Raw genomic sequence first — 25270 nt, forward strand, 5'->3', positions numbered from 1 at the left:
GGGGAAGAAAGGGCCCCGCCAAGGGGTGTTTGCAGCCTGGTTTAATGGCCATGGTTGAACGGCCATGGCTGGACTCCACGTCCCTTTTACCTCTGGGGTAAGAGGAGTTTATTGGCATCAGGGAGGTGAAGGAGGAAGTGAGACTCCCAGCGTGAGCCCTGAATCTGCCACCTGGTGTTTCCCTGTCCTTGAGCAGGTCATGCTCCCCACATCCCCCAGGCCTCAGGTCCTCATCTGGAGGATGAGGGGCTAAAAGCAAGGTCACGGATGGCCACCTGGGGGGTGGGAGCCTGACTCCTGGGAGGATCTGTAGACTTTCTTTGGTTGTGATGTTAGGTCAGAAAAGCATGGTCTCAAGTGGCATTCCCTTGCTTGGAAATTGGTCAGCATGGTTCAATTTGGTTTGAAATCTCTGATCGCTTTAAAAAGGGGGAGGGGTGAAGCTCTTGTTTGTCCAGAGAGGACACGCGTACGCAAAGACTTGAGAAAACATTGCCTAATGCCCTTGGGTCCCCTCTGTGAAGTGCTGACCTTGGACACCTTGGGAGGCTGGGGTGGGAGGGTGAGGACTGGTGGCAGGTGGAAGGAAGCAGTTAGGCCTTATGCTCTCAGGCCTGCCTCTTCTGCTCCCTCCCCCAGGAGGTGGGGCAGGAGCTGACACCTGGGGCAAGAAAGATTCTGCGCCAGCTTGCACTCCGACACGCCACGTATAGGCTGTGTGGCCCGGGCAACTGAACTCTGACCCTCGGGTTCCTCCGCAAAGAGCTTGCCTGTCCCACTCAAAGGGATACCGTGCCTGGTGCTGACTCACTGACAGTTCATTCCTCTCCTGGAGAGGAGCACAGTGCCACGTCAAGGAGCCGAGGTTCGCATCCGGGCTCTGCTTGGGAATGCAACTCACTTTCTTCTGAGCCTCGCTGACTTCACTTAATGCAGAACTCAGTGAGCCAACATGATTGTGTACTTAGACAAGCGTCCGTTAGTTATTAATATTACCATTGTTGTTGTCCCAATGCTTTCCAGAAAGGTGAGTCCCTGGAGTGGCACTGTGGATACATCTACCCACAGCGTTGCCACAGGATAGTAATTCATACCTGCGGTGCACTCACCGTGCGTTGGACACCCTTTTCAGCCCTGCCATCTAGCCTTGGCTGCGTGGCAACACTCCAGGGTTTCTCCCTCCCAAGAGACCGTGTGTGCCCATATGGAGAACTAACGCCTGCACAGACTAGATTAGGCCCTGTCGGTGTCAGCACTACTGACGTTTGGGGCCGGGTCATTCTTTGTGGCGGGGGCTGTCTTGTGCAGTTACGGTGTTGAGTGGCATCCCTGGCCTCCACCAGATCGATGCCAGTAGCACCCTCCACCTGTGTCAGTTGAACATCTCTCCAGACCTTGCCAGATGTCCCCTGGGCTTGGGGCACAGTCGCCCCTCGTTGAGAACCAACAAATGAAATCCAAGAAGCCTCAAAGCCCTTGGCAGCTTTTTCCTCTTGTGGGGTGAACATTGCCCCCTTCTTTCCTGCAGGCTGCTCTTCCTTCCCTTTGTCTCCTTTTCATGATCTCGAGCCAGAATTTTTTTTTAAAGATTTTATTTATTTATTTGACAGAGAGAGAGACAGCCAGCGAGAGAGGGAACACAAGCAGGGGGAGTGGGAGAGGAAGAAGCAGGCTCATAGCAGAGGAGCCTGATGTGGGGCTCGATCCTATAATGCTGGGATCACGCCCTGAGCCGAAGGCAGACGCTCAACCACTGTGCCACCCAGGCGCCCCTCGAGCCGGAATTTTAATTTGGAACATATCACATAAAAACATACAGGTTTCTGGCTCCTCTCGGAGGTTCTGGCAACATCAGGTCTTTGCACTGCGTGGAGACCGTTGGCTGGAGGTGTGGGTGTATGTGTTAGTGTTAGTGTGTGTATGATAGTCCTCTGTACACCCCAAGCCCAGGGGTAGGGACCTCTCTCGTGCTTGGTCGCAGGACCTGAAGCAGGTCTTTACAAGGTACAGACCCAATACGTTTCGGTTTCCTTTTGAGCTGGTCAAGTTGGTGCTGGAGGTCAGAGATGTTGACTCTGGGCTGAACATTCTGCATTGCAAGTGGGGAAGGCTGTGGTGGCCATGATGCCCAGGACCCTGCTTACTGAGCTTTTCGGGTGATTTTGACGGCTGCCCTCGTGGGGAGGCTCTCTGCTCCAGAGTAAACGCAGACGTCCTTCCCAGGGAAGGAACACGTGCTCTGTGCTGGGGTCTGCCGTCCTTGAGCTTCCACGAGCGTGCAGATGTGGAGGGCCTTGTTGATCAGGCGGATGCCTGGGACCTGTCTTCTCACGTGTCTTGCCACGTAGTCCTCATGGTACGCCTACCCTGCAGCCGTTCACCCAGGGCAAAGGTGAAGAAATCGGGGGCATGTGAATTTGGCTGACCTTTCCAATCACTTGAGCCCAGTAGTAAGAATCACGCTTGCTGCCGTGTATTTAGTGCCCACTTTGGGGCAAGGCTGACTTCCTGCCCCTCACAGCTCGGTGCTCACAAAGGCCCGTGGGGTTGGCCTTAACTCCTCCCTTGCTGGTGATGGAACTGTTACCAGATGCTTCTGTACATCAGTAGAACTGAGATCCGAACCCAAAGCCCCAAACTTCACATTCCTTCTGCCGTGTCCACGTCTACTTCCTTATGCGTGTTTATTGAGCACTTCCTACTTGTCTGGGATCCTCCAAGCACTGGGGACGCATCGCTGAACGTGACAGGCACAGTCTGCCCCTTGGAGCTAATCTCGTGTGTGTGTGGGGGGGGGGGAGGCGGAGGAGGGGGAGTGACACGCAGATGAGGATGGATGTGGAGAAAGTCCTGGGGTGAGGAAGGAGGAATGGGCGGTCGTCTGGAGAGGCGAGGTCTCAAGGAGTAGAAGTCAGACAGTAACGGGATGGCTCTGTTCAGCTTATTTCCCGCTGTGAAGGCAGTTATCTCAGAATGTATGTTCCGTGTATCCCCACATCAGGACTGTTAAATGAACATTTATTAAGTTGAGCACAGATGGTGAGCTGTGGTTCAACAACAGACCACAAGAGAAACTGAAATAGGGAAGTTTATTACTTACAGGTCCCAGAGGAAGTTCAGCGCATGCCTCAAGGGGCCACGTGGGGAGGTCAAGGCAGAGTGCAGACAGAGGCAGGACCTGGGACGCGTGCCTTTCTTGGGGTCTGTGGGTGGAGTGCTCTGGAGTTCCTGGGCCAAGGCGGGACTGACCAACTCAAACCCAAAGCGTGGGGTCTTGGTGAGCCCCACAGGGGTCTTAACCAAGGGGTGTATGATGGGTATAAGCACTGGGAGGCAGGGGGGACGTGCTCACAAGGGTGCTTGGGGGAGTCACCAGGAACTTGCCTTTGCTTGTGACTCTAGGGCCTGTGCTTCAGGAAGGGGTGAGTGTCGGGCTCAGGCTCCCACAGGCCACCCGGCCAGATGGAAGGGGTGTCAGGGCAGCAGTTTCCTGGAGTAGCTTAACTAAGGTCTGGACACCACCTTTCCCAAAGTGTGCCCTGGGGAGGGTAGGTTCCAGGGAATGTTCATAAGGTGTTTGGAGAAAACAGGATCCTGTGTTCATGGAATTTAGTGTTGTATTTGAACTTTTCCCCTTTTCCTTCCTTCCTTCCTTCCTTTCTTCTTTTTTTCCTTTGTTTTTAAAAGATTTATCTATTTGGGGGAGTGGGGGAGGGGCAGAGGGAGAGAGAGACAAGCTGACTGTGCAGAGTGGAGAGCCCACCGGGCTCAGTCCCAGGACCTTGAGATCATGATCTGAGCCGAAACTAAGTGTCGGACACTTAACCACGCAGGCGTCCCAGCATTTGAATTTTCTAACACATAGAACAGTGCTGGGCACATGGTAGGTGCTAAGTCAGGATTTTGTTCACTGAGTAAATCATAAAACAAGTTTTTGTTTGTTTCCCATCAGGAGACTTTTAATTGCAGAGGTGGGGGTGGAGGGGACGTTATGACATGCAGCATTTTCTGAATGTGTTTGATCGTGAAACCTTCCACTGAAAGAGCATCTTGGGGGCCGATGGGCTCCAAGCCATCCTTAGAGAGGTGAATGTTGTGTGTATGTGTATGGGTGTGCACGCATATGCACCTGTGTGTGTGTCTCTGTGTGTCTTCTTGTCTCTGCATGTCTCTGTGTCGTGTGTGTCATTGTATATGCATGTATGTCTGTGTCTATTTGTGTGTCTCTAGTGTCTCTGTGTGTGTGTGTGTGTCTGTGTGTCATACAGGCACTCATCTGTTCTCTTCCACTTACCTTCCAAAGAGGCTATAGGCACAGAGGGGATTGTTCCTGGCCCCATTGATTTTGCCTCCTCTGCCTCGATAGACAAAAATGCCTATCCACACACCCTCCCGCTGTCACGTCTCGGCCAGATCCTTCAGCACCACGGACAGAGCCCATTGCTGCTTCTAGGGTGTTGGAACCCAGCTGAACCCACACGCATCATCTTCTGAAGCTTCCCAACCATCTCATGAGGTGTCTTCCCCGTTTTACAGATAAGGAGAGGCTCAGGGAAGTTATTTCCCCCAGACTCTCCCAGCTCGTAAGTAGCAGAGCTTAATAATGAAATCAAATACCCATACTCATAATGGTCTTTACTTCATGCAACGTTTGTGAGATCCATGTGGTCACCAGCTAGCAAAGCAGTATTTTGATGGACAAAGTCATAAGCCTTCTGGGGGCTATGCCTAAGGAATTTGGGTCAGGAATGGATATGTCTGATCACAAATAAGATCTTTTTTTTTTAAAGATTTATTTATTTGAGAGAGAGTGAGAGTGAGCACAAGCAGGGGGGAGGGGTAGAGGGAGAAGCGGTCTCCTGATGTGGGGCTCGATCCCAGGACCCTGAGATCACGACCTGAGCCGAAAGCAGATGCTTAATAGACTGAGCCACCCAGGGGCCCACAAATAAGATCTTAAAAAGAATAGACACTTGGAGGAAAATTACCAAATCTCTTTTATACAAATTCCCAGATTCCTCATTTCTTTTCCTACATTATTCTTTGAGATACTTGACGAATATACAAATGTTTTTAAAAATACTTTATCAAATGGGAGCACATCATGCATACTGTTCTGCTACTTGCCTCTGTATGTGTGTACGAGCATATGATGTATCTGTGTATCCACGGATATACTCTTGTATCGATGTCTGTAACTATCCGTGTATCCATATGTGTGTGTATGTGTCTGTCATCCGTCTATCCACTACCACCTAGCTACCTAGCTGCCTACCTACTTGGGTATCCAAGATTGTTCCGGAGAGGTCCATGCACATCATCTCATCCCTTTCAATATTTTCACAACATTCCATTGTGGATATAACATTCTGTTACCTAGTAGCACCGTGGGACTGTCTCTTATCTTCTGCTATGATAACAACGCTCCAGCAAAACTCACTGCTCCTCTCCTGGCATGTAGGAGCTGCAGGAAGGGCAATGTGCATCTGAAGTCTGACAGATACGGCCTCTCCCCAGAGGTTAGACTGACGGATTGTGTCCTCAACAATGTACGAAGTGACTCTTTCTGGGTGCCCTCCCCGTGAGGACGATGTGGTTTGGAGTGTTACTGGGGTCCAGAGCAGACCACCAAGAAAGAATTCTTGAGACGTCTTTTGTGCAAAAAAAAGGTGGTTTTATTAAAGCACGGGGACAGGACTGGTGGGCAGAAAGAGCTGCGTGAGGTGTGACTGATTATATACTTGGGAGTTGGGGGAGGTAAGTAAAAAGGGAGGTGTCCAAAAGGACTTTGATATGCTAAAGAAGACTCACCAGATTCTGGAGGCCTGGCTGTTGTCAAGCTAAGGTTGTTTTTCCCTCTAGTAAGGCATTAAGACCATTGGGAGTTTCCTGGAGGAATGTTGTACTCAAGTACTGATCAATAGGCTGCAGGTTATAAGGAAATTCCTTTCTGCCTTTGTTTCCCCCTTCACTAAGAGGGGGAGGGTGATGTTAGGGCTCCAGGAAATGGAGCCTATGGGTCTCTGGAACTTAGGCTTGTGATAAGAATGCTGCTTCCTTGTAAATCACTAGGACATTTGTAAACCAAGGGCGAGGACGACTCCTGTCCTGCATGACTGTGATCTCTATCAGTGAACCATTTGTTTTTTCCTTCCCTTAGTTTCAGGGCTGGCAGGAGCGCCACAGGAATGTCACCCGTACCCCAGCTGGGGGGCAGGGCGGGTGTGGGGTGTCAGCTTGTGCTTGGCCCTCATCAAGGGGACACATTTGCCAGGGTTTTGAGATGGCCATTATCGAGGAGGACGCAGTCTCATGTGCACCTACTGTGTGCCTGGTGCTTCAGAGACAGCATCCTGCCTAATGGTCACACCGTCTCTAGGAAGTAGGGGCTACGTTCTCCGTCAGACAGACAGAGAAGCGGCCTCAGTGAGTGGAGGTGACCCACCCTAAAATTTACAAGGAGACACAGTAACACCGGGTCTCAGTCACCAGGTTCTGCCACACACCACATAGACACACTGGCCCGAGATCTGCTGATCCGTTATCATTCCCTTGGGATGGAAATACCCCCCAGAACTCCACCTGGTTTGGTGGCTTCTTCCAACCCGCCCCCCCTTGTCTGGACCTCAGAGGCTCCTCCCTCTCCCTAACTGGTTTTGATGTGGGAAACAAAGGCAGAAGAAAAAAAAATAAATTTCCTTACTCTCTACAGCCCATTGACAAGTCCTTGAAACAGGCAGAGTGACCTTCCTCTAGGGACTCAGCTGCCTTGATGTTAATACTTTGCTGAGGGCAAAAGGCAATCCTAGCCTGACACCCAGGATCCTGTAAGTCTGCTTTAACATATAAAAATTCCTTTGGAAACTTCCTTTATCTCTAAACCTCCCGAGAGACATGTTGGCAGTCGTTCCCCAAGCATATGACCAACCAATATACATCTCATGACTGAGGTTTTATTAGACAGTAAGATGACCTTTTCCCAACAATAGCTAGCCCCCTCAAGGTCCTGGAAGCCTTGCTTCCAAAATTCCTTAGAGACTCAGGCTAACCCTAACCCCCTCCCAACTTGAGGGTATATAATGGGCCATTCCTCATGACCCCAGTGCAGCTCTTTCTGCCCATGGGTCCTGTCCCCGTGCTTTAATAAACCACCCTTTGCACCAAAGATGTCTCAAGAATTCTTTCTTGGCCGTGAGCTTCGAACCCTAACATCTTTCCTACATCACATTCACTGCTGTGAATACATCCAGAACAGTTTATTTTTATTTATTTTTGATAGAGTGTGCCGTGCAAGTGGGGGAGGGGCAGTGGGGGAGGGGCAGAGAGAGAATCTGAAGCAGACTCTGGCTGAGCACGGAGCCCTGGCCTGGGTGTGTGTGTGGGTCGATCCCACCACTAGATCATGACCTGAGCTGAGACCAAGAGTCGGATGCTTAACGGAGTGAGCCACCCAGGCGCCCCCCAGAACAGTTTAGCAATAGGCTTCTACAGTGCAGAAATGTTCCGTCAACCTGGTTGAGGTTCCTCTCCCAGAGCTTCCTAGGGTCCTCTAGGAAAACGCTGGTCTCTGCTGCCACTGTCTGGATTCTTGAAATAAGTACAATCAGTTCTTTAATTTTTAAAAGAGATTTATTTATTTTAGAGCAAGAGAGAGTGTGGGTGGGGGGTGGGGAGGCACAGGGGGAGAGGGAGAGAGAGCATATCAAGCCGACTTCCCGCTGGGTGTGGAACCCGATGTGGGCTCTGTGTCACAACCCTGTGATCGTGACCCTGAGATCGTGACCCTGAGAATGAAATCAAGACTCAGACGCTTCACCAGCTGAGCCACCCAGGCACCCCTATTTCATATCATTTCAATGCATGGGTCTGAGTTAGATCTGGGGGTTTTTTTGTTTGTTTATTGAAGTAAAATGCACATAATGCAAAACCATTTTTCTAAAACTTTGTAAGATTGTTTAACCACAAAATTAACAAAATATCCCGAACTATGTTAATTTTACTTTATAAAAAGTATAAATGACCTCATCATAACTTCATATATCCTGATCACCCCCCAAAGGCCCCACCTCCTAATACCATCACATTGGAAGTAGAGTTTCAACAGCTGAATTGGGGGGGGGGGGGCACAGACATTCAGTCCATAACAGTTATAGAAGGAGATTTTTCTTTCTTTCAATAAAAATAGCTTTCTGATTTTTGTCTCTCTGCTCCCCGTTCAACTTTTAATCATGATCGTCGTGGCAAAACAAGAAACACCATTTTTGACACAGAGGCTCCCAGACCATGGAAGGACCTGAGTTGGTTTTCCCAAGAATTTAAGACCTCTGCAGCCAGACTCTTTCTTTTTAAAAGAATAGACTTAATTTTTTTCAAGGCAGTTCTGAGTTCACACGATTTGTGGAAGGTGCAGAGATTTCCCACCTAGCTCCGGGCCCACCCACGCACGGCCTCCCCCACCATCAACATCCGGGCCAGAGCGGTGCGTTTGTTACCACCCATGAACCTGCAGTGACGCGCCATCGTCGTGCGAAGCCTGTAGGTTACATCAGGGAGCATTCTCGGTGGTGCGTGTTCTGCTGGTTTGGACGAATGTATCTGTCATTCTAGCATCTGTCAGAGTAGTATCGCCGCCCGAAGTCCACCTGCTCATCCCGTCCGCCTCCCCGCCCCTGGCAAGTTCTCGTCATCTTAATGGTCTCCGTAGTTTCGACCTTTCCAGAACGCCCTGTGGTTAGGATCGTATGGTGTGCAGCCTTTCCGATTGGGCTCCTTTCACTTGGTAGGGTGTACTTCCGTTCCCTCCATGTCTTGGTTCGACAACTCGTTTCTCTTTGGCGCTGAGCATATTCCGTTATCTGGACGGGCCACAGTTCATTTGTGCATTTGCCTCCTCCAGGAAGGGCGCCTTGGTTGCTCCCACGGTTTTGGCAACTGTGGGTGGGTAATGCCGCCACCCTCTGGGGTGTCGTGTCCGCGGCTGTCGCTCTCCTGTAGAAGCCAGCAGTGGCGGTGTCCTCAGCCCTGCGTGCTGGCATGGGGTTGCCTGTGGAGCAGCCCGACCCCATGGGGTTCAGGGGAGGTCCCCTGCTTCGTGTAGAGGGACGGTCCTCGGGCGAGGGCGCTTGTGCCCGGGGGTGACACCTGGTAGCGTCTGGAGTCTTTTTAGTTGTCACGACTTGGGGGCAGGCGGGCGCCCTAGCGTCTTCGTGGGTGGAACCCAGGGCTGCTGTCAGCATCCTCCCACGCACAGGACAGCCCCTCCCTCGCCCCCCACAATTGTGCTAACAGTGCGGAGAATGAAAACCCGCGCGGGCGGGCGGTGCAGCGGCTCCTGGAGGAGGAGACATCGCTCTGCCGGGTCGGCGGGACGAGGAGGAGACGGTGCTCTGCTGCCATCTAGTGGGCATCGGGGGAGGCTCACGGGCCTCGCCCCGCCGCGGAAGGGCAGGCTGGCATCCCCACCCCAAGCCACGTCCGTGCTGATGCCTTAGGCTGCGCTCGGTAACCACGCGGCGGGAGGCTGTTTCCCGGTTTGGTTAATTCAGCCGTGCCGGGAGGTCGTGGGGAATAGTCGTGGGGTACAAGATGGCATGAGGGATTTGGGGGAAGATGAGCTCTTCTGTGTATTTTGGTGACGGCCATCGAACGGCTCGTCAGGACTCAGAACGGGACACTAAACGGAGGGAAATTGCTACTGTACGTAAATCACACCCCAAAACCAACTTAAAAAATACAGACGAGGAGGGAGAAAAGCAGCCTCCTCAGGCTGCAAAGTCAAAAGCAGCCGGCGCGCTCCTGCTAACGTGACTCTTGGTGGGATGAGCTGGTTGGACTTTTGCAGCTTGCACTTGTGACCGCCCCCCCCCCCAGTTGCTAGAATGCGATGAGCTCCCAGAGAGCGGGGACCTTGTCGGTCTCGCGTGCTGGTGAACTGTCAGCCCTGGCCCAGCAGCCAGCACGCAGGCCCTGGGCATTTCTAAGAATAATCGGCACCTTGTCGCCTCCTTTTGGAACTTGGAATCAAATGCGAAATCAGGAATTAGGTACAGATCAAGATGTCGCCTCTATTACTCAAAGCTCCGTTGGTCTGATGGCTGTATTTGCAGATTTTTTTTTGTAAGATTTTGACAGGGAGAGAGCACGTGTGCGCGAGCATGAGCAGGGGGGAGGAGCAGAGGGAGAGGGAGAAGCAGGTTCCCTGTTAAGCAGGGACCCTGATGTGAGACTCGATCCCAGGACCCTGGGATCATGACCTGAGCCGAAGGCAGACACTTAACTGAGTCACCTAAATGCCCCCATATTTGTAGATTCCCAACAGTTTGCCTTAATCAGAGTCCCAGAAGCTTGCTGCGTGGATAAGGGCAGAGTGCACATGTTCTAAGGACAGGCTGCTTGGAAGGACTGCACAGAGGGGCTCAGCCACACAGGCCTGGTGTCCTCCTTCTGGCCTTACCAATTAGGTAACTTCATCTCTACCCTTGGAGTTGGTTGGGGGGGGGGCGAGGGCAAGATATTAGCTGCCCTTTCCAACATGCAGAAGTGAGTTGAGAGTGACTTCCCCCTAGAGCATAGGGCAGAGCATTGGACAGACGATAAGGTGGCCCCAGGATCCCTTCAGCCCTTCACACCCTTGTGGGGTCTCTTCCCTGTGCGTGTGAGCAGGACTTGTGACTTACAGCCCAACAGAATATGGCAAAGCTGGTGGGACCTCACTTCTGGAATAATGTGAAATTGTTAGTCTGTTTTGCAGAGAGACCCTCTAGCTTTGAAGAAGCAACCTGCCGTACCAAGGGGCTGTGGTGCAAGGAGCTGGGAATGCCGTCTGACAAATCTGAGGCCCTCCGTCCGGCAGCCTGCAAAGGAATGAACGCCTCCAGGAACCACTGGAGTTTGGAAGAGGTTCCCCCGCCGGTTCAGTCTCTGAGGAGACCCTGGCCCCCCGCACACATTGATTGTGGCTCTGTGAGACCCCGAGGTGGAAGACCCAGCCAGGCCACACCCAGCCGCCCGATCCACGAAACTGTGAGGTAATGTGTTTCCGGCTGCTAAGTTTGCGACAATACCGTGAACGGCCGTAGATACAGGAGTATGTATTCAGTAACGTATTTGGGGAATGAATGTTCTAGCTTTGAGCGCCTTCCAGGAATTCATCTTCCCAAACTGGCCATAAGGAGTAGGTGCTGTTTTCCTTATTTCACAGAGAAGGAGACAAAGGCTGATGGAGGTTGGCTTTTGTCTCGTGTCGTCAGAATCATTTAGGAGAGCCAGGTCCGAGTACGAAACTCGCTGCCTTCTCTCTTTGATCTTCCTTTCCGGGCAGTTTTCCAAAGTGGACACGTGGACGGTCAGGGGGAGAGAGGAGCACGCAGTGCTCTAGGGGCACCATTAAACGCAGGAGGCAGGCGTCAGGTCTGCTTGTCTCTGTGGAAGGTGATGTTCCTTTAGACAGAGTACGACAGTGGCGCTTTATTAGCGTTTAGCACGAGCATGAGTGGGCCGCCTTGCCGGGTCTGTAGGTCGGGTGGTCACGTGTCCTGTGTGGGAGCGCCCGTATCCAGAAGACTGGGGGATCTCTGAGTTAGGAGCTGTAACCGTGACACCTGTCCCCCATTCACCTCACACAGACCATGCCCGCTGCTCCCAGACACAAGCACTGTGCTCAGAATACCCCAGACATGTGTTTAAAACATACTCCTGCAGAGACATCACGGATTGCAGGTCACGCTAGCGACATGAGCCCAAGGAAACTACAGAGCTGACGTTTCTCCCACGCTCGGCATAAACTTTTCATCAGCTGCGTTCCAGGGCCGGGAGGAGGCAGGCCGATCGCCATCTAATTTGAGCTGGCAGGGAAGAAGCCTAGAACGTTTCCAGGTTTGAAACAACGATGCTTGAATTTGAAGAGCAAGTAAGTTAATTTGTGGGTCGTGCTTCGAGTAGAGCCTGACACCCTGTGTCAGTGACCATCACCGCGGACTAGAAAATAAACGGAAGGACTAATAACAAGGACACATCGTGAGACCACACACATTTCCCACTTTCCGAGGAAGAGACTGATTGTTCTGTAGCCATGGCAACAAGTAGCTACCCAACCAGGTGTAAAGCCGCTAATTGGATCCACCCAGGCGCCCCTATTTTTTGTATCATCAACATTTGGGGGCCACTTTTAGGACCTAAGTCCTCCCACCCTTCTCTTGGACCATATCCCCACTGTTCAAGAAGGTCACATTGTACTTATTCCCCAAATGCTCTCAGTGCTTATTTTATTTGATTTTCTCTATATGCTTCGAGGTCAGACAGACATTTCATAGATACGGAGATCCTAGGACTGGAAGGTCACAGCCTATGTCAGAGGCAAATGCAACAACCAAGTTATATTGGACACATGAGAATTGCCACCAGTGAGGGCTTTGTGAGAACCAGAGCTCATATTCCATCTCTGATAGGGAACTCCTGGGGACAGCTTGCCCCAGAAGACTGCTTTTATGTTCCTCGGTCAGAGTGCGTGGGGAGGGGGAGGGGGGAGTTTCCTGTTTTCAGTTTTTCCACCAGTACCGGTCATCTTCATTGTGAGAATACCAGTTGTCATCAATTATGATCTGTGGCTTGAGTTGTTGGACCTCCTTCAGCAGCCTCCTTACTTGAGTGGGATATTGCCATTTGTACAACCTGGGGAGGCAGAAGGGGGACATGTTACTCTGGGAATTTGCTTCTGACTGCTTCTCCTTTCCTAAAAATCCCTGGAAACCCCATCAAGTATCTGAAACCTCTTCTCGTACTCTCGAGGTGCTCCACAGAGCAAGAGTGAACCCCTACATGGAAAGGTGCATACCAGGTGCCCCACTGGGCTTTCGTGGGCGTCTGCCCCTCACCACATCCTATGAGGCAGGCACCATTACTCATCCAGCCATGAGCTCCTTCCTGAGAACCTGCTTTGTGCCAGGTCCCGTTACAGGGTTTGGAGGCCCAGTGATGAACAAGGCAAAGTCCCTACCCTCATGAAGCTTCCATTCTCGGGCAGGAGAAACCGCTTTTCAAATAGCTAACACAGCATCGTCTCCATTTTGCAGATAGCAAAATAGGCTCCTGGAAGGTCCGTGAGTAAAATCCAGGTCTGGCTCTTCAGCTGCCTGGTCCCATGATCACAGGCTGAGCTTGTCCAAAGTTACATGAGTTACTGATACAAATATGCTATCAGCTCAGTCTTCTGCCTTTCCAGCTTATTTGCTGAAGAGATCACTGGGACAGTTCTCCTTGTCCACACCTAGAGCTCTGGACCCACAGAGCCAAGCCTTCCAGTCCATCCTGCCCCTCAGATCCCACCCTGTTATCACCATATGCCGACACCTGACCCCAGCACAAACCCCAGCACTGTAAGCTGGGCCACAGAGAGGCAGTTTTCAATCGGCAAGTTTGCTGTGGAAATAAATAGAGGACAGCTGACCGCGACGGGCCATCTGTCTTAACCGTCTCTCAGGGTGCATTTGGGTGGCGTCAGGTACGCTCGTGCTGTTGTGCGGCCATCTCCAGCTTCTATCCTTGTCACTTCTTATCTTCCCCAGCTAAGACTCTGCCCCATAAACACCGACTCCCCATTCCCCCCAGCCCCTGGTGCCACTGTCTACCTTGTGTCTCTATGGATTTGACTGCTCGAGGGACCTCGCTTACGTAGAATCGTGCAGTATTCGTCTCCTCACATCTGACCGACCTCGCTGAGCACAAGGACCGTAGGGTTGGCCCATGTTGTGACAGGCGTCAGAATGTCCTTTTGGTTGAATGCTGAGCGGTATTCCACCATGTGGCTGCATCATCTGCTTCGTTCACCCATTCACCCGACAGCAGATGCCTGGGCCGCTTCTGCCCTTTGACTACTGCGAATGATGCCCTTGTACACGTGGGTGCACAAGTCATTCTTCTAGATGCTCATTTCAGTTCTTTTGGGTATATGTACTCAGAATTGGATCATATAGAAATTCTATTTTTAGCCTTTTCAGGATAAACATCTGATTTTTTTTTAAAGATTTTATTTATTTATTTGACAGAGACAGAGACAGCCAGCGAGAGAGGGAACACAGCAGGGGGAGTGGGAGAGGAAGAAGCAGGCTCATAGCAGAGGAGCCTGATGTGGGGCTCGATCCCATAACGCCAGGATCACGCCCTGAGCTGAAGGCAGACGCTCAACCGCTGTGCCACCCAGGCGCCCCTAAACATCTGATTTTTGTGCTGTCTCTCCATTCTTCCTAAACCCAACCAGAAGTAAGCCCCATGATACCAGGCGCCTTGCCTCAGTCTCCAGCCCCGTCTCCCCAGTACGGTGCCCGGAACACAGTGGGCGCATGGTGGTTGAATCAAGGATGGGGTTGGTGGACCCCATCTCCGCTTCCGGGATAAAGTGTTCCTCCACCGACCAGTATGCCTGCAGAAGGAGGTGTGCCTCTCGGAAGACAGTCGCCAGGGACTCACCCGATTATTTGTAGGCTGCACGTGGGTTGTGCGAAGGCCGGACACAGCCTCATCATTCCTGTGGGGCTGAAGTCGTTCTGCAGCAGATTCAGGCTGGTCAGGCGCGGGCTGCGGAGGAGAGCCGAGGCGAGGGCCTCGCAGCAGCCAGAAGTCAGTCCACACGCCTCCAACCTGCGGGGCCAACACGCCAAGAAACACCAGCAAAACTCAGTGGCCGACCCCGCAACCTGTGGGACTTTCACGGCAATGTTTAGGATGGGGGTGTGGGCTCTACTCCTGGCGTTTCCGGTTCTGCCATTCTGGGGAGGAGCCCCGACATTTGCATTTCTAACGGATCCCCAGGCCAGGATGCGGCCGCTGCTGCTGGATCTCCTGTTAAGAGCGGCTGGGTGAAAGAATGAAAGATAATGGGGGAGAGGGCTTGCAACCAGGGAACAGAGCAAGGCACACGGGAAAGACTTGCTGAGAGCCTGCATTTCACCTGAAACCCAAGAGACCAGAAGGAAGCCAGGTGAACGGGTGAGGAAGTAGCGGTGAGGTCTTAGGAAATTGCACGTACCTGGTCCTCGCAGAAGGAAGGCTGGGGCATGTCTGAGACACAGACAGGGAACCAGACGGCCACAGGGGAGCCAGAGGCCGTGGTGTGAGAGGAGGCTGGACATTTTAGGTCACAGGTCACATTAAGGATTTAGGATTTTATCCTAGGAGCAGTTGAGGGCCAAACAACTTTGTTAGATATAATAATTGGACGGTAGCCATGTTCTCCCATGTTGGAGACGCATGTCGAGGTAGTCAGAGTGGGAGCGATGAACTATAACTCGTTAGGAAATGGTTCACCAGATGGAGCAAAATACTGATCATCATTTAAACTGTGTGATGAGCATGCAGGTTTGTAATGTCCCAATCAGTCTAGATTTTGTGTGTTTGGGAACTTCTTGTGATAGAGTAACAAGTCGTGGGATGTGCTTAAGTGGTTTTAACTGCCTGTAGTTAGACGGTGAGGTGGGATCGAATCAAGCTTATTGTTATTATTGGTTTTGCTTCTAAAATAATATCTGAGCATCTATGAGAGCAGGAAGTCTCTACTAGGGAGGCTCTGGAAGGAGGCGGGGGGAGGTAATTCAGTGATGGCAGAAGGCATTTCATAGATGCCCGATATGCGTGAGGTTAACCTGGTAACAGGAGGGGTTCTTCCTCTGTTGTTTCAGAGAGAAGGGAATGTGGGTACAGATATTGAGTGGTTTCATGGTGGAACGTCCAGGGCTTTCCTATGAAATGGCTTTGGGTTGGTTCGAAGGGGGTGAGGTCATTTCTTAAGCACCAGGAAGAACAAGGCTGGTTCACGTGGGATTGTGACAGTTGGAACACCGTCTTTGTTCAGCAACTTCACACTCAGGCCCCCCTTCCCCTCTCCTAGCCCTCACACAGGGGACCCCAGGAACTCACCCCAGGAACTTACCCGAGCCTCCTCAGAGAAGCCCTCCTGTGCTTCAGCCCCTCGCACAGCGCTACGACGCCATCATCACCCAGGACGTTCACGGCCAGATCCAGGCCCTTCAGGTGTCTGCTCCTCGTGACCACACAGGACAGTTTCTTGCAGCAGGCAGCGGTGAGATGACACTTCACCAATCTGCAAGAGGAGAGTCCGTGTCATTTGAGGAGAGTGCTAGAGGGGGACGATGCCCAGAAACATCGGTGGGGTTTTCCTTGACTCCTTCCTCCCTGGGAACCTCTCTGTCCGTCCCTGGGAACGGCCTAGACTGTGCAGCACCCAGTGGCTCGGGCGAGGAGGGAGGATCGTGGCAGGTGGGGAAGGCATGGGACGTGGCTGGAGGTATCTTTGGAAAAAGAAATGAGCACATCAGACCTTGCTTCCCACCTGCAGCTGGGATAAAGATTCTCCCTGGTGGATGCAGAGAAAGACACAGGAAAAAAAACCGCAAGTGAGGAGGAGAAGTTGGTAGAGTCCCTGAGAGGGTGAGAAAAGATGACAGAAGGTACTGAAATGCTAGATGGGTATGGGGTCCGAAAGGAGAGGCATCCTGTGCTTCTGTTCCCAGGATGAGTGGGGAGGGTGGGGGTGGAGAAGGCCCCTGAAGTACAGACTGGATGACTCATCGGAGTAGAGATGATGGGAACAGCTCCATGGTCTCCCATCTACAGCTGAGAATAGAACGATCCCACTGAGGGCAAGAGAGTCGGTCTTCACGAGGCGTTCACACCAAGAATGAGAAAGAGTTGTCAGGGCTCACACCTGCAGATCAGGTGGGAATGGCCAAGCCTCAGATGCCAGCAAGGATCAGTGATGATGGTAGGACCACATGGTCCCTCAGCACTTCACCCCAAAGAAGTGGCACCTTCTAGTGATTAAGCTTTAGTTTCTGCACCATGCAAAAGTAGGGCTCGAAATGCCCATTTCATGAAAACAAACACAGGAATTAATGCTTGGGGGGTCACTCAGATCTGTGGGCTATGATCTCTGTCCAATTCCTTTCTTTTGTTTATCACTGGGAAGGGGAGATATTCAAATGGCCCTACTTTTTGGTTATTGGTTTTACTTTTGTAATTGAGAAGAAGATACTACCAAGCACACAAAGATTTAGAAGGTACTGGACGTAAGCTTGGTGTCCAGCTTTAGGGGATTTTTAAGGTTATGATGTATCATTAAATGGAATAGCATACCATACTTAGTTTACGATTATGGTCTGCAGATCCTTAAGGGACAGAATGTGAGACCAAAAGGCAAGGTCTTTGCTCCTAGGGAGTTCCGGTTTCCCCTGGCAATGATCGGTAGGGGAACTACATGAGCCCAGACACGTGAAATATTTAAAGCCCTGTGCCTCCATGTGGCAAGAACACTTTCAGTGGTAACAGCTGGAATCCTTTCTTTGTCACGCTTACGCATCCAGGAGGAATTTGCCGAAGTATCAACAGCATCTACTGCTTGGTTGTTAGGTCGGAGATTTATTTCTGCTCATCGAGATCTTTTAACTTTCCTATAGTCTGTTTAAGGATGGAAGACTCTTATTAAATAGAAACATTTCCATAAAAGGTAAAGAAATTTGAGCCCCAGAGGGAGAGGGTATTGAGAGAAAGCCCTTCCATCTCCATCCTACACACAGAATGAACAGCTGAAGAGTAACTTAGGGCAAGAAGAGGTCTTCTGAGACGTGAACAGGCTTTAGAAATCGAGGGTGACCTAAGCTCCAAAAATCCTGCCTTGGGGCTCGTGTCTGGACTCATTTCCGTGTCCTTCCCACACTCACTGTGGCAAACATGTGAAAACGTAAGCATCGGTTGACTCAAGCACTAATTTTCGGTCACATCTCTGGACTTTCTAGGAACCCCAGCCCCCAGTATGGTGGAGCTGACCCCCGACAACCATCGAAACTTACTCCAGGTCCTGGAGGTGACAAGATGGCTCCATCAGGACCTCGCAGAGAAGGTTCATCCCGTCGTCTGCCACGGGGTTCCTGCTAAGGCTCAGATGTGTCAGGTGCTTGTTGCCCATGAGTGCAAACGCAAGAAAGCCACAGCCGGCGACATCCAGGTCGCATTCGTTTAGTCTGCGGGCGCACACAAGGGAAAGAGGACGGTCGTACTCGTGACTTGGTGTCGCCTTGGGTAAGCTGCTTCTGCTGGCCTCAGTGTGCTCCTCTTCTGGGAGGGGCTTACGTAAGGGGCACTGAGGGAGGCTTTGGCTTGGGTAACAGGACGACCCTGAACTGCCTGGGTGACGTCTGGCATAACACACGCGCCAGATGCCGTTCTAGACCCTCTTGTGACTTTTCCTTCATACTCAATGTGTCGCTTTCCCATTGCTGCTGTAACGAATTACCACAGACTCAGTGGCTTAAAACCCACATTTATTATCTTACAGATCTGTGGGTCAGCGGATTTTCACTGAGGTGAAAATCGAGGTGTCAGGAGGGCTGTGTTCCTTCCGGAGGCTCCAGGGGAGAATCGGTTTTCTTGCCTTTTCTAGCTTTTATAGGGTGCTTGTAGTCTTGGCTCCTGGACTGCACTCGGCAATTATATCCTGTTTCCACCTCTCCTCTCCCACTTCCCCTCCTTTCCCTCATAAAAACCCCTTTGATTCCATCAGGCTACTCAGATAATCCAAGATCATTTCCCATCTCAAGATCTTTCACTTGATCACCCTCCGCAAAGTCCCTTTTGCCATGTGAGTTTGCATATTCACAGGGATTAGGACATGGACATCTGGGGGGGATCACTGTTCTGTCTGCCATACTCAGTATCTTCCCATCACTTATTCACTGAGGAACCTTGGAACCCACAAGGTAGACCTGTAATTGAAGTTATATTCTTCACAGAATTTCTGGCTACAGGTAGACCATTAACACATGTTGATTTTTTAAAAATTATTTATAGTTATTGGTGAACTAATCGGTCAATGGGGTGAAATGGCCGAAAGTAAAGTGACCCCAACAAGGCAGGCTGAGAGTGGGGAACAGGTGTAACGAATCTTTTCTTCTCACCACCAGACCAAAGACCTAGGCTAGAGGAGTGACCTGGCAATGGGGTAGCAGTTTTTAAAGCAGTTAGAGAGACCCCTTGCTGTGCGCTAGCTGGAGTACACGCCATCCCCTTGCTGAGTGGTACTGTCTGGAGCGCGGGGACACCACCTCTGTGGCTGCCAACCCTGTGTTGCCATTACCAGCATCCGGAAACCTCAGTTATCCAGCACCCCCTACCAGAACCTAAGCTCAGTGCACTTCGGGACCACGTGGGTCACCTCTGCATCACAGGTGACCAACAGTGTTCGCCCACGGCAGGTGCTTAATGAATATGGCCGGTCCTCATTATTCATGGATTCTGTGTTTGCATATTTGTCTGCTTGCTAAAATTTATTCTCTACCCCCCAATTCAAACTCATGGTGCTCGTGGTCCTTCACAGACACGCATGCATGTGCAGAGCAGAGAAACAGGCATGGCTCCCCGCTGAGGCTGAACTCACTTCAAAATCATTGTAAACAAGTATCATTTTCAAGATCCAGTTAATGCCACGTTTTTCACATTCTTGTGGTTTTTGTTGGTGGTTTTGTTGTGTAAGATGTGGTGCTAACGTGAGGGGCTACGTGAGGGGCTAAGTGAGGGGCTAACGTGAGGGGCTAACGTGAGGGGCTACATGAGGGGCTAACGTGAGGGGCTAAGTGAGGGGCTACGTGAAGGGCTAACGTGAGGGGCTAACGTGAGGGGCTAAGTGAGGGGCTAAGTGAGGGGCTAAGAGAAGGGCTAAGTGAAGGGGTAAGTGAAGGGCTAAGTGAAGGGCTAAGTGAAGGGCTAAGTGAAGGGCTAAGTGAAGGGCTAACGTGAGGGGATAACGTGAGGGGCTAGGTGAGGGGCTAGGTGAGGGGCTAACGTGAGGGGCTAAGCGAGGGGCAAACGTGAGGGGATAACGTTAGGGGCTAAGTGAGGGGCTAACGTGAGGGGCTAACTGAGGGGCTAAGTGAGGGGCTAACGGTAGGGGCTAATGGGAGGGGCTAATGGGGGGCTAAGTGAGGGGCTAACGTGAGGGGCTAAGTGAGGGGCTAACGTGAGGGGCTAAGTGAGGGGCTAAGTGAGAGGCTAACGTGAGGGGCTAACGTGAGGGGCTAACGTGAGGGTCTAATTGAGGGGCTAACATGAGGGACTAACGTGAGGGGCTAAGTGAGAGGCTAACGTGAGGGGCTAACGTGAGGGGCTAACGTGAGGGGCTAACGTGAGGGGCTAACGTGAGGGGCTAACGTGAGGGGCTAACGTGAGGGGCTAACGTGAGGGGCTAACGTGAGGGGCTAACGTGAGGGGCTAACGTGAGGGGCTAACGTGAGGGGCTAACGTGAGGGGCTAACGTGAGGGGCTAACGTGAGGGGCTAACGTGAGGGGCTAACGTGAGGGGCTAACGTGAGGGGCTAACGTGAGGGGCTAACGTGAGGGGCTAACGTGAGGGGCTAACGTGAGGGGCTAACGTGAGGGGCTAACGTGAGGGGCTAACGTGAGGGGCTAACGTGAGGGGCTAACGTGAGGGGCTAACGTGAGGGGCTAACGTGAGGGGCTAACGTGAGGGGCTAACGTGAGGGGCTAACGTGAGGGGCTAACGTGAGGGGCTAACGTGAGGGGCTAACGTGAGGGGCTAACGTGAGGGGCTAACGTGAGGGGCTAACGTGAGGGGCTAACGTGAGGGGCTAACGTGAGGGGCTAACGTGAGGGGCTAACGTGAGGGGCTAACGTGAGGGGCTAACGTGAGGGGCTAACGTGAGGGGCTAACGTGAGGGGCTAACGTGAGGGGCTAACGTGAGGGGCTAACGTGAGGGGCTAACGTGAGGGGCTAACGTGAGGGGCTAACGTGAGGGGCTAACGTGAGGGGCTAACGTGAGGGGCTAACGTGAGGGGCTAACGTGAGGGGCTAACGTGAGGGGCTAACGTGAGGGGCTAACGTGAGGGGCTAACGTGAGGGGCTAACGTGAGGGGCTAACGTGAGGGGCTAACGTGAGGGGCTAACGTGAGGGGCTAACGTGAGGGGCTAACTTGAGGGGCTAAGTGAGGGGCTAAGTGAGGGGCTAACGTGAGGGGCTAAGGTGAGGGGCTAAGTGAGGGGCTAAGTGAGGGGCTAACGTGAGGGGCTAAGGTGAGGGGCTAAGTGAGGGGCTAAGTGAGGGGCTAACGTGAGGGGCTAAGGGAGGGGCTAACGTGAGGGGCTAAGTGAGGGGCTAACGTGAGGGGCTAAGTGAGGGGCTAACTTGAGGGGATAACGTGAGGGGCTAAGTGAGGGGCTATCAAGAGGGGCTAAGTGAGTGCCTAAGTCAGGGACTAACTGAGGGGCTAAATGAGGGCATAACGTGAGGGGCGTATTGAGGGGCTAAGTGAGGAGCTAAGTGAGGGGCTAACGTGAGTGTGTAAGTGAGGGGCTAACATAAGGGGATAACGTGAGGAGCAAAGTGAGGGGCTAAGTGAGGGGCTAACGTGAGGGGCTAACGGGAGGGGCTAACTGAGGGGCTAACGTGAGGGGCTAAGTGAGGGGCTACGTGAAGGGCTAACGTGAGGGGCTAACGTGAGGGGGTAACGAGAGGGCCTACGTGAGGGGCTTCGTGAGGGGCTAAATGAGGGGCTAAGCGAGGGGCTAACGTGAGGGCCTAAGTGAGGGGCTAACGTGAGGTACTTAGGGTATACGTGAGGGGAAAATGTGAGGGGCTAAGTGAGGGGGTAAGTGAGGTGTTAAGTGAGGGGCTAACGTGAGGGGCTAAGTGAGGGGTAACGTGAGGGGATAACGTGAGGGGATAAGTGAGGGGTACTGTGAGGGGCTTAGTGAGGGGCTAAGTGAGGGGCTAAGTGAGGGGCTAACATACGGGGTAATGTGAGGGGCTAAGTGAGGGGCTAAGTGAGGGGCTAACGTGAGGGGGAAGTGAGGGGCTAACGTGAGGGGATAACGTGAGGGGCTAAGTGAGGGGCTATCGTGAGGGGCTTAGTGAGGGGATAACGTGAGGGGCTAATTGAGAGGCTGAGGGGCTAAGTGAGGGGCTAACGTGAGGGGATAAGTGAGGGACTAAGGGAGGCGCTAATTGAGGGGCTAACGTGAGGGGCTAAGTGAGGTGATAATGTGAGGGGCTAAGTGAAGGGCTAACGTGAGGGGATAAGTGAGGTGCTAAGTGAGGCGCTAAGTGAGGGGCTATCGTGAGGGGCTAAGTGAGGGGATAATGTGAGGGGCTAAGTGAGGGGCTAAGTGAGGGGCTAACGTGAGGGGCTAATGAGAGGGGCTTAGTGAGGGGCTAAGTGAGGGGTAAGTGAGGGGATAACGTGAGGGGCTAAGTGAGGGGCTAACGTGAGGGGCTAACGTGAGGGTCAACATGAGGGTCTAACGTGAGGGTCTAAGTGAGGGGCTAACATGAGGGGCTAACGTGAGGGTCTAACGTGAGGGGCTAAGAGAGGGGCTAAGAGAGGGGCTAACGTGAGGGGCTAACGTGAGGGGCCAAGTGAGGGGCTAAGTGAGGGGCTAACGTGAGGGTCTAACGTGAGGGCCTAACGTGAGGGGCTAAGTGAGGGGCTAACGTGAGGGGCTAAGTGAGGGGCTAAGTGTGGGGCTAACGTGAGGGGCTAACATGACGGTCTAAGTGAGGGGCTAACGTGAGGGACTAACGTGAGGGGAAAACGTGAGGGGATAACGTGAGGGGCTACGTGAGGGACTAAGGGAGGGGCTAACGTGAGGGTCTAATGTGAGGGGCTAACTTGAGGGGCTAAGTGAGGGGCTAACGAGAGGGGCTAAGTGAGGGGTTAAAGTGAGGGGCTAACGGAGGGGCTAACGTGAGGGAATAAGTGAGGGGCTAAGTGAGGGTCGAACTTGAGGGTCTAACGTGAGGGTCTAACATGCGGTTCTAACGTGAGTGGCTAAGTGATGGGCTAACGTGAGGGGCTAAAGTGAGGGGCTAAGTGAGGGGCTAACGTGAGGGATAACATGAGGGGATAAGTGAGGGGCTACTGTGAGGGGTTAAGTGAGGGCTAACGTGAGAGGCTAACGTGACGGGCTAATGTGAGGGGCTTGTGAGGGGCTAACGTGAGGGGCTAAGTTAGGGGCAACGTGAGGGGCTACGTAGGGGCTACGTGAGGGGTTAACGTGACGGGATAACGTGAGGGGCAGAGTGAGTGGCTAAGTGAGGGGCAAACGTGAGGGGCTAAGTGAGGGGCTAACGTGAGGGGATAACGTGAGTGGCTAAGTGAGGGGCTATCGTGAGGGTCTAAGGGAGGGTCTAAGTGAGGGGCTGAAAGAGGGGCTGAGGGAGGGGCTGACGGAGGAGCTAACGTGAAGGGATAACGTGATGGGGTAACGTGCGGGGGTAATGAGAGGGGCTACGTGAGGGGCTTCGTGAGGCGCTAAGTGACGGGATAAGTGAGGGGCTAACGTGAGGGTCTAAGTGAGGGGCTAATGTGAGGGGCTAAGCGAGGGGCTAAGGGAGGGCCTAAGGGAGGGCCTAAGGGAGGGCCTAAGGGAGGCATAAGTGAGGGGCTGAGTGAGTGGCTGAGGGCCTGAGAGAGTGCTGAGGGAGGGGCTGAGGGAGGGGCTAACATGAAGGGCTAAGGTGATGGGCTAACGTGAGGGGGTAATGAGAGGGGTACGTGAGGGCTTCGTGAGGGGCTAAGTGATGGGCTAAGTGAGGGGCTAACGTGAGGGGCTAAGTGAGGGGCTAACGTGAGGGGCTAAGTGAGGGGCTAACGTGAGGGGCTAACGTGAGGGGCTAACGAGATGGGCTAACGTGAGGGCCTAAGTGAGGGGCTAACGTGAGGGGCTAAGTGAGGGGCTAACGTGAGTGGCTAACGTGAGGGGATAACGTGAGGGGCTACGTGAGGCGCTAACGTGAGGGGTTGAGTGAGAGGCTAACTGAGGGTCTAACGTGAGGGGCTAACGTGAGTGTCTAACGTGAGGGTCTAACGTGAGTGTCTAACGTGAGGGTCTAACGTGAGGGGCTAACGTGAGGGGCTACGTGAGGGGCTAAGTGAGGGGATAACGTGAGGGGAAAGCGTGAGGGGATAACCTGAGGGGATAACCTGAGGCGCTACGTGAGGGGCTAAGGTGAGGGGCTAAGTGAGTGGCTAACGTGAGGGGTAAGTGAGGGGCTAACGTGAGGGGTAAACGTGAGGGGATAACGTGAGGAGCTAAGTGAGGGTCTAAGTGAGGGGCTAACGTGAGGGGCTAACGTGAGGGGCTAATGTGAGTGGTATGTAAGGGGCTACGTAGGGGCTACGTGAGGGGATAACGTGAGGGGCTAAGTGAGGGGCTACGTGAGGGACTAACGTGAGGGGCTAAGTGAGGGGCTAATGTGAGGGTCTAACGTGAGGGGTAAGTGAGGGGCTACTGTGAGGGGATAAGTGAGGGGCTAAGTTTGGGGCTAAACTGAGGAGCTAACGTGAGGGGCTAAAGTGAGGGGATACGTGAGGGGCTACGTAGGGGCTACGTGAGGGGATAACGTGAGGGGATAACGTGAGGGGATAACGTGAGAGGCTATGTAATGGGCTAAGTGAGGGGCTAAGTGAGGGGCTAAGCGAGGGGCTAAGGTGAGGGGCTAAGTGAGGGGCTAAGTGAGGGGCTAAGTGAGGGGCTAAGTGAGGGGCTAACGTGAGGGACTAAATAATGGGCTAAGGGAGGGCCTAAAGGAGGGCCTAAGGGAGGGGCTAATGGAGGGGCTGAGAGAGGGGCTGAGGGAGGGGCTAAGTGAGGGGCTAAGCGAGGGGATAACGTGAGGGGCTAACTGAGGGGCTAACTTGAGGGGCTATGTGAGGGGCTAACGTTTGGTGCTAACGTGAGGTGCTAAGCGAGGGGCTAACGTGAGAACTAAGCGAGGGGCTAAGCGAGGGTCTAATGTGAGGGTCTAACGTGAGGGGCTAACGTGAGGGGCTAAGTGAGGGACGAACGTGCAGGAATAAGTGAGGGGCTAAAGGAGGGGCTAAGAGAGGTGCTAAGAGAGGGGCTAACGTGAGGGGCTAACGTGAGGGGCCACCGTGAGGGGCTAACGTGAGGGTCAACGTGAGGGTCTAACGTGAAGGGCTAAGCGAGGGGCTAAGCGAGGGGCTAAGGGAGGGCCTAAGGGAGGGGCTAAGGGAGGGGCTAAGGGAGGGTCTAACGCGTGGGGCTAAGCGGGGGCTTAGGGAGGGCCTAAGGGAGGGCCTAAGGGAGGGGCTAAGTTAGGGGATAAGGGAGGGGCTGAGAGAGGGGCTGAGGGAGGGGCTGAGGGAGGGGCTAACGGGAAGGGCTAACGTGTGTGGCTAACGTGAGGGGATTACGTGAGGGGATAACGTGAGGGGCTACGTGAGGGGCTAA

The 25270-nt window shown here is 52.9% G+C and overlaps 1 protein-coding gene across 1 annotated transcript in view; it reads right to left on the bottom strand.

Annotated features, from left to right (window-relative positions):
• Positions 1-12190: 12190 nt before the first annotated feature.
• Positions 12191-25270, bottom strand: part of NLRP5 (NLR family pyrin domain containing 5) — a 66430-nt gene continuing 53350 nt past the window's right edge. The window contains exons 9-12 of the mRNA XM_034639488.1: positions 17859-18029; positions 15923-16093; positions 14464-14634; positions 12191-12669 (exon numbers count right to left, since the gene is read on the bottom strand). Coding sequence (XP_034495379.1) covers positions 12537-12669; positions 14464-14634; positions 15923-16093; positions 17859-18029 — 646 coding nt within the window. The 3' untranslated portion in view covers positions 12191-12536. The remainder of the gene's footprint in view (positions 12670-14463; positions 14635-15922; positions 16094-17858; positions 18030-25270) is intronic.

The sequence above is a fragment of the Ailuropoda melanoleuca genome, chromosome 12 (genome assembly GCF_002007445.2).
Source record: "Ailuropoda melanoleuca isolate Jingjing chromosome 12, ASM200744v2, whole genome shotgun sequence".
NCBI lineage: Eukaryota > Metazoa > Chordata > Mammalia > Carnivora > Ursidae > Ailuropoda > Ailuropoda melanoleuca.